The sequence below is a fragment of the Coregonus lavaretus genome, assembly GCF_964263955.1.
Source record: "Coregonus lavaretus genome assembly, chromosome: 38".
NCBI classification, from domain to species: Eukaryota; Metazoa; Chordata; class Actinopteri; order Salmoniformes; family Salmonidae; genus Coregonus; species Coregonus lavaretus.
This window is the reverse complement of record NC_140025.1, coordinates 2373380-2382723: the sequence shown is the minus strand read 5'-3', so window position 1 is coordinate 2382723 and position 9344 is coordinate 2373380. Positions and strand designations below refer to the sequence as shown.

Here is a 9344-nt window from a genome sequence, read left to right as displayed (position 1 = left end):
TGACACACAATCTAAATGTAATCAATTTTAAATGCAGGCTGTAACACAAACAAATGTGGAAAAAGTTAAGGGGTGTGAATACTTTCTGAAGGCACTGTATTTGCCACTGTTGAAGGAAAATGGATGCTTGCATTCCACTGTTGAGAATCCAAAGTCATGTAATTAAGGCATACACTAAGTTGTGGTTCATCTAGATTATCAATTACTCTAAGCAATCCAGCTAACCCATCAATCAAATAATTAGCTAACCGAAATAGTGTTTTTACCAGAAATCAGTGAAGTCTATTGAGCTGGAATTACTGTTTGTTATTCGAGACATGCACTGTAGTTGAATCAAATTAATGTGCAGTTGCTCAAACAGGTTAGTCCCACCCCATGTATCCTATTTAGGAATTCAACACCACATCTCTACATTATCCCATTAAACATGACATCCACATGACATTGACATTTGATGATTAGCATCCGTATTTACATGAATAACCATAGCAAACGGTCAACATTGTCTTGAGAATATGAGTATGAAAAAAGTGTATGCACTCACTAACTGTAAGTCGCTCTGGATAAGAGCGTCTGCTAAATGACTAAAATGTAAATGTAAATGAGAACTAGCTGAGAATATGAATACATTTGATTGAATGTTAGTATTCTGGTCCCAAAAGGATAACTCAAGGACAACAGTGATGAGTACAATTTTTGTTTTTCTTCTATGAGCATCTCACATCTTGGCTCTGACTGTCTAGGTGCAAGAGCTGTCGGTGCAAACAGTAATGTGTGACATAGAAACACAACACATACTGTATACTGCACTGAGATAATCCCACATACCATTAAGCACAAGACTTGGGCTCATCATCCGATCTCATTATGCATAGGCATTGGGCTCAATACTTTATAGCATCACATCTCAATGATATCAGATCTTTACTGCTTGTTATTTTGATTGGGTATGATAGTGTGTGCATAGCACAGGAGGTTGGTGGCACCTTAATTTGGGAGGACGGGCTCGTGGTAATGGCTGGAGCGGAATGGGTGGAATGGTATATAACACATGGCTTCTATTTGTTTGATGCCATTCCATTCAGGCCGTTCCAGCCATTATTATGAGCCGTCCTCCCCTCAGCAGCCTCCACTGGCATAGTAATTATTTAGTAGGTGATCATTTGGCAGAGCTTTCCAGGTAGAGTTTATAGGTACCTAATTCTACAAACAGTATGCACACTCAGTTCATGTTGGCCAAACAGCCGTATGTGCTCCCATTTCAAACCAATTACAAAATCTGTAGTGCCATGTGTGTATAATAATTATTCGTTTTTGTCTGTTATCAGGCAGGTTGGCATAGATGCATCTGCTGTAGAGTAGATACAAAGGCCTACACACACACACACACACACACACACACACACACACACACACACACTGATTTGAATAATACTGCTACTGTTTATTTTTAAATGATTGGATGTACACATATCTATCCTTCGCTCTCGCTCTCTCTTTCTCTCCTTCTTTCTCTCTCCCTCTCTCTCTCTTACGCACGCACACACACACACACACACACACACACACACACACACACACACACACACACACACACACACACACACACACACACACACACACACTTGTATGTCCTCCATCAGAGGAAACCGATGAAACATGTCACGTAATGAAAAAAATGACTGCTATTTTAATGTCATGATTCTTCTCAAGGGAGCCAGCCAAAGTGCCTTCCATTGGGAAGACACCACTGCCACCGCACCATGCTATCACGACAACGACTTCTTTAACTGGATTTCCAGCTGGGTGCCAGAGATTGTGAGATTTGTCCTTCACAACAGGCAACTTACTGTTAACGTATTGTTAATGTGATTAGCCAGCCAGAAACGTTCAGATAATGTAATGCATCTCCACGGCTAATTTGGAAGCCGCCTATATGACACATCAGCTTACCGTTGTGTTTGGTCACTAAAGAGGGTATCGGAGTTGACTTATGGATACGTAATACAATGTAGACTAAAGGGAAGATCAGTTTGGACATGCCAGCCCCCTCCATATGCTAGATTTAATTATATTTATACATTGCTTGCTCAATGGCTCTCAAGGTCTAATTTGACTTTATCCCTGGCAGAGCTAACACACATAGGGTTGCAAAGACTTATTGAAATTTGCCAATGGACAGATAAACCACAAACAGTCTGCTAAATGACTAAAATGTAAATGTAAATGTTGAATAGGCACCAGACAAAAAAGTTTATGAATTCCGACAGTTCAGACTCTAATGGCTTATTTCCACTAAGGACTTACCCCAGTGTTTACCCAAAAGGCTCAGACTTATATGTTTGCACCTCCACCACCTGGCTCCAGTGTCTCACAGCAGACTTGATGTGACTTGGAGCCAAGATCCTGGCCACTTTTACTTTTCCGCAAGCATTTACATAACAATGGCTAACCGTGAACTGGGGTTAACACCTTCTACAGTTAACATCTTCTCACAAAACAACTGTCTTGATGCAGATGTTGTTGATTCTGCTCCACACAAGTCCTCAGTGTCAGCCCTAGCTATATGGAAACACAGTTCCCCAAAAATAACACTAGAGCTAACATTAACATAAGCACTGGCGACACACTGGTGCTGTACTGGATAAACCTCATAATGGTGAATTTCCTATAAGGACTTAGCAACCCTGGTGTTTTACCCAAAAGGCTCAGACTTTTGTGTTGTTACCTCCACGGTCCGGCTCCAGTGTCTCACTGCGCCATGGCCTCAGTGGACCAGCTCTAACTTGGGGCCAAGTCCAGACCATTGGTACTTTTCAGCTTTCATTTACATAGCAATGGTTAACTGTGAACATGGGTTAACACCATCTATGGTTAACACCTTCTCACAAAGCAACTGTCTTGATGATGCAGATGTTGTTGATTCTGCTCTACACAAGTCCTCAAAAAGAACAATAGAGCTAACATTAATATAATGACTGGCGACACACTGGTGCTGTAATGGGAAAACTCAGTTTACCAGTCCCAGATTTAGCCTAGTCCTGGACTAAAATGTACTTTTCAGGGATAATCTCCATTAAACATGCTTCTTAGTCCAGAATTAGGTTTAATATTTTTTTTCAGGAAATCAGCCCCAAATGTGTTGGTTGTTATAATTGTTGAATTAATTTAGAAAATACATGCAATTTGGAATTTTGTGCACAGATTTCCTGTATATACAGTACATTGGCATGTCTTGAAACACTTACCCAAACCATATGGTTTAGGCATGCCTGAGATTTAAGTTAGGTGCAGGCAGTTAGGCCTACCAAAGAGAGTTTCAGCTACCCTCAACTACAACTAGGTTATACTGTATGTCTCGTAGGCTGTGTTCTATGTCACTCACTCACTCACACACACACACACACACACCCTTGGACCACCCTTGGACTCTACTCACACACTGACCTTAACATGCCACATCAACAACACCTGTTGCCATGTTGTCACAGCATTTTCTCAGAAGCAGCCCAATTCTGATATTTTGGGTAACAGATCTGATCTGATTGGTCAAAAGAATAATTAGTGGCAAAAATATCAAAATTGGGCTGCCTGTGTAAATGCAGCCTTATTGCCTGGCAATGTGTACAGTACACCCTCGAAAAGGTATGTTTCATCGCATTGCACTGCCCTCTATAGGTCTCCCTCACTCCCACGAACCCACTTGAAGTACTACACCACAAATAGCATCTAAATATTGACAACATGCACATTTTGCTCGTTATATACATTAGGGGTGGAGACATTAATACATATTTCAGGATTCTTTCTGCCTCCAACGAATGGGAATTTATATGACTTTACATAGTGTGTATGCTGCGCCAACCTTGATCCACGATCCACCAGTTGAAACATTGGCAGCCCAAATAACGCATAATTGATGCGCAGAGACATAGGAAGGACATCATATTATTTCGTCAGACAATGTTGAATTAAAGTCAACTATCTAAGATGCGCATACATATTCAGTCAAATTGTGCGGTCGACTCTGAGAAAAAAAATAAGGATCTTGGGTAGATCAATTCACAACGCAATACAACCGTACCACTCACAAGATACAAAGGGATTCGTGCCTTTCCACCTCCGATTCACCGGCGCGCGTGCTACAGAGGGAGATCTCGGTTGAAATGGATGTATCTGATGTTTTGTATTTCGGTTTATTACACTTTTTTCCCATATGAAATTCTAACTTTTCTTTGAGTCCATTCCAAAATGAGAGAGCAAGATTCGATGTGAGAAATACAAGAACCCGCTTTGTCGCGCTGATCGTCACGTTGCAGGCGTGAATGAGACAGTTTGTGCAATTCATTGCCTGGTATATGGAGCTAAAGACCGCGGTGGCTCTACTTTGAGGATTTTACAGCGGGGAAAAAGGAAAACAGATTCCACATTACCATAGGACAGGAGGATAAACAGCGGAAGGTAGTCGGAATGCTTTTGCATTGACAAGGTTCAACATGGTAAGGACAGCGGATTTTCTGTCTGAGATGCAGGGCTGTATTGCTCATTTCATGGGAAGCTAATGCGTGAGTTGGGGAGCTGTCCATGGTACTGAAAATTATGTCTCTCCCCATGCTGCTCATACAGCTATATTGAAATGGGTTGAATCTAAAATTAAAAACGATGAAAAGGGTGGCTTTCATTAAAGTGGCAATAATATACATCCGCGTTTACTGGTAGACATAATAGATTGACATATCAATTGCATAACTTTTTTTGGGGGCTACTCAGTGTCCTCCAACGTGATGAATGAATGCGCAATTTATGAAATCATTGCAATGCCTCATATTCAAGTAGGCCTGTTTTGATTGAATACATTAGTGGTAAATGGCCTACATAGGCTACAGACTAACGAAATATGCAATGCAAAACACTCTTCATCGGTATGAATCAAATGTCCTTTCGCAAAAAATAAATAAACATAGCCTATTAGCCTACCATAAACTCTATGATCATATTAGGAAGACTACACCCACAAAATCGAACCTCTAGGCCGATAGCTTTTTTTCTTTTCTCGATTTTGTCACCACACAGCCAGAACTTACGTGTATATGTGTGTGTGTGTGTGTGTGTGTGTGTGTGATTGTGTGTGTAGTGCGCGCGCGTTGGTGAGGGGTGGGGGGGCGACAGAAAGGGAGAGAGAGATTATTTGAACAAGAATCAAGAGATTCTTCAACTTCAACATATACCGGATGCGATATAAAACGTTTATTATAGTATTATTTATTCCACATCAAGATGTAATTTGTTCATGACATTCGGCAATGCTTGCAAATCCGTTTTTGCTTTTAATCTACTCGGGTCTCTTTTTTTCGCCGGAGGGATGAAGGGCTGCGACTGTCCCTGTGTAACATTCAGTATTTCTAACGCATGCAGGATTGAGGATGAACAACTCTCATAATGACCACGACTAGCCTATTTATCATTTATTAACAAAATATCTCCGGGTATCTGATGATAATGATTAATACCCGGCAGTTTCTATACTATTCGCAATTCGTCGGATATGCGGGGTGAGTAGGATATTGGTATTTCCATAGGCTTTCTCGTATCCTACGGTTAAAATATATCCTTAGTTCTAAACTAAATAGCGGGATTTTCTTCCATTCGATTTATGAAATGTATATTTTAATCCTTATTCGCATCGATAGTTTTAAATGTACACATTGTCTCAAGATTAACTCTTTGCTGGAAGATTCGGGGAATAGAATTTGAAATGGCAATGGTTTCTGCATAAATACCGCAGATGGCTAGTCGGTTTAGTTTGCAAGCCATTTGAATGCATGGATCGCTTTCAAAATCGGGCTTCGCCAACCTAAAGGCGGCTCTAATCAACCTGCTTGTTCTATTTACAAAGAAACACATGTATAGGCTGCACTCTTTTCCATGACATTCACCAATATGCACTGCATGTCATCAATATTTCGCATGGAGTTATTTCATTTTCGGATGTCTATACCATGTTGTGATATGATGCTGTAGCTAAAGATATAATAATGGAACTGTACTGAATGTGGCATTTGAGCTGCAACAAATGTTTTTGGCAAAACTATATTGTGTTTGCAACTCTATCCAGAAGTCTGCTCTTTCTTACGCACATAATGCCATCATATGGTGTTGAAAACCATATGTTATATCCTCCAAATATGTATATGCATTTAGTTACCTAAAATGCTTTACAAAGTATTTCATGTCTCTATCCACAAGTATATAGCTCTTTGTAACCACTGCATGCAGGGACGTTCCACTTAACACAAGATGTTCATTAAACAGACAATGCCTGCCTTTCTCTTCTAGATGACACCCCATACTGGCACCATACTTCAGTGAGCTGGGGCACCTTCTCCCTCGAAAATGCATATCTGGATACTGAAAATAATCCTTCTGATCGCAGCATCTCTGAGTCTGGTTGAGATGTACGACAATTATGGGGAGATCTGTAGGAATCTATGTACATGCGAGGAGAAGGAAGGGACACTGACGGTGAGCTGCGAGAACAGAGGGATTGTCAGACTGACAGAAATAAGCCCGGTGCATTTTTCAATGTACCACCTTCTGCTGACAGGGAATCTCTTAAAGAAACTGTCCCTCAACGACTTCATCAACTACACTGGGGCGACCATATTGCATTTAGGCAACAATGATATTGCTGAAGTGGAAACGGGGGCTTTCAATGGACTCCAGGGATTAAAGAGATTGCACCTGAACAACAACAAGATAGACGTCCTAAGGGATGATACGTTTGTCGGCCTGGAGAGTTTGGAATACCTTCAGATTGATTACAATTACATCACCAATATAGAGCCCAATGCCCTTAGTAAATTGCATCAGCTCACAGTTCTCATTTTAAATGACAATTTGCTCTCTGCTCTGCCTACCAACATTTTCCGGAATGTTCCCTTAACACATCTGGACCTCAGGGGCAACCGGTTGAAAATGTTTCCTTACATCGGGCTCCTGGAGCACATGGACAAAGTGGTGGAATTACAATTTGAGGAGAACCCGTGGAATTGCTCATGTGAGCTCATCGCCCTGAAAGCTTGGCTGGAGAGCATATCGTACACAGCTTTAGTGGGGGAGGTGGTCTGTGAGACGCCATTCAGGCTGCATGGCAGAGACCTGGACGAGGTCTCCAAACAGGAGCTGTGCCCCCGCCGAGCAATCTCTGAATATGAAATGCGCCCCCCTCCCCCACTCAGCACCAATGGATATTTCCAAACCACGCCAGCTTCGGTGACTGCCTCAGCCACCTCGTCGAATGCTTTCAAGGCGTCGTCAAGGCCCACCAAGGGCACCCGTCAATCAAACCGAACCAGGTCAAAGCCCACCTCCCGGATTCCGGCTAACCCTTACAACTATGGCCCCATCATTGCTTATCAGACCAAATCTCCTGTGCCTTTGGACTGTCCCACCACCTGTACGTGTAATCTGCAGATTGCTGATCTTGGACTAAACGTCAACTGCCAGGAGAGAAAGATTGAGAACATATCTGACCTGAAGCCCAAGCCATACAATCCCAAAAAAATGTACCTCACGGGGAATTACATTCCTGTGGTACGCAGATCTGATTTCTTGGAGGCTACCGGATTGGATTTGCTTCACCTAGGAAACAATAGGATATCCCTCATCCAAGACAGAGCTTTTGGGGATTTAACCAACCTGCGTAGGCTGTATTTAAATGGTAATCTAATCGACAGGCTTACAGCAGAGATGTTTTTTGGCCTGCAGAGTTTGCAGTATCTCTACTTAGAATACAACAAAATCCGAGAGATTGTAGGGGGCACGTTCCGGTTTGTGCCAAACCTTCAGTTGCTTTTCCTCAACAATAACCTTCTGAAAACCTTACCAGGGGGCATCTTTACTGGGCTGTCCCTCTCTAGACTTAATCTCCGCAGTAACCATTTCCAAAACCTGCCTGTGAGCGGTGTGTTAGATCAGCTGAAATTGCTCTTGCAGATAGATCTGATTGAGAACCCGTGGGATTGCTCGTGTGACGTTGTCGGCATGAAGATATGGCTCGAGCAGCTCAGTGCAGGCACCGTTGTTAATGAGGTTAAATGCGAGACCCCCAAACGGCACAGCGGGATTGATATGCGTTCTATTCAGTCTGAACAGCTGTGTCCAGATTACTCTGACTTAGTCGTCTCAACAGCGCCCCCCCCTGACGAGCCTCTGCCAGACAGAGCCACCACCACAGAGACCTACCAGAGATCTAACCACACTAGCAGCGTTGTCCCTCTCTCTGTCCTCATCCTCAGCCTGCTGCTCGTGTTCATCATGTCCGTCTTCGTGGCAGCGGGGCTGTTTGTGGTCGTGGTGAAAAAGCGTAAAAAGTCCCAGAGCGACCGCACCAGCACCAACAACTCTGACGTGAGCTCGTTTAACTTGCAGTACAGCCTTTACAGTAATAACCGAACCGTCCCCAAAGTCAAAGCCCCCGCCGGACATGTGTACGAGTACATCCCTCACCCTATGGGCCACATGTGCAAAAATCCCATTTACAGGTCCAGGGAAGGCAACACAGTCGAGGATTACCGCGACCTCCATGAATTGAAGGTGACTTATAGGAGTGACGTGGATGAGGAGAGGAACAGTAGCATGAGAAGTCCCACTTATAGCGTGAGTACTATTGAGCCTCGCGAGGACCCCTCCCCTGCACAGAATGCTGAGCACTTCTTCAGGGGCATCATAGAGGCGGACAACCAATCCCCCTCCGGTAACAGTCTAGAATACAAGTACACTGGGCCTGTCTCGTACACGTACAACCCAAACTTTGATGTTAGACGCCAGTTCTTACACCCAGAGAGGATACGAGAAACAGTGCTCTATGGCACAGCACCGAGTACTGTTTACGTGGAGCCCAACAGAAATGAATATTTGGAACTAAAAGCGAAACTTCAAGTTGAGCCGGACTACCTCGAAGTTCTTGAGAAACAGACCACTTTCAGTCAGTTTTGAGCAACATATTTGTCCATATATGAAGGATTTCCCCACTTAAAAGTACTCAATATTGAGGGTGCCTTGGCACGACACATCAACAAAATAAGCATTAAACGGGGTGTGCCAAACTCTATTATTATTCTGATTTCTTAAATACATAACATTGCAGGAACTGAAAGTCTCTCTCTGAACCTAACTGGATGAATACACAAGTTGCTCTACTTAACTGGTGATTAAGAATCTATTTTTCTATGGTGAAGATTAAATACACATACATGTAAGTGTACAGGTCAACTTACCCAACTGCATTTTCAGGAATATAACCATACATATATTGTGAATCACAAAAATGTTTATAAATCACC

The 9344-nt window shown here is 42.6% G+C and overlaps 1 protein-coding gene across 1 annotated transcript; it reads left to right on the top strand.

Annotated features, from left to right (window-relative positions):
- Positions 1–6370: 6370 nt before the first annotated feature.
- slitrk5 (SLIT and NTRK like family member 5) lies at positions 6371–8997 on the top strand (the record flags this gene model as incomplete). The annotated part of the gene is made up of 1 exon (XM_084155139.1): positions 6371–8997. Exon 1 carries the CDS (start codon positions 6394–6396, stop codon positions 8995–8997), a length of 2604 nt encoding a protein of 867 aa, XP_084011265.1. The 5' UTR covers positions 6371–6393.
- Between the last annotated feature and the right edge of the window lie 347 nt (positions 8998–9344).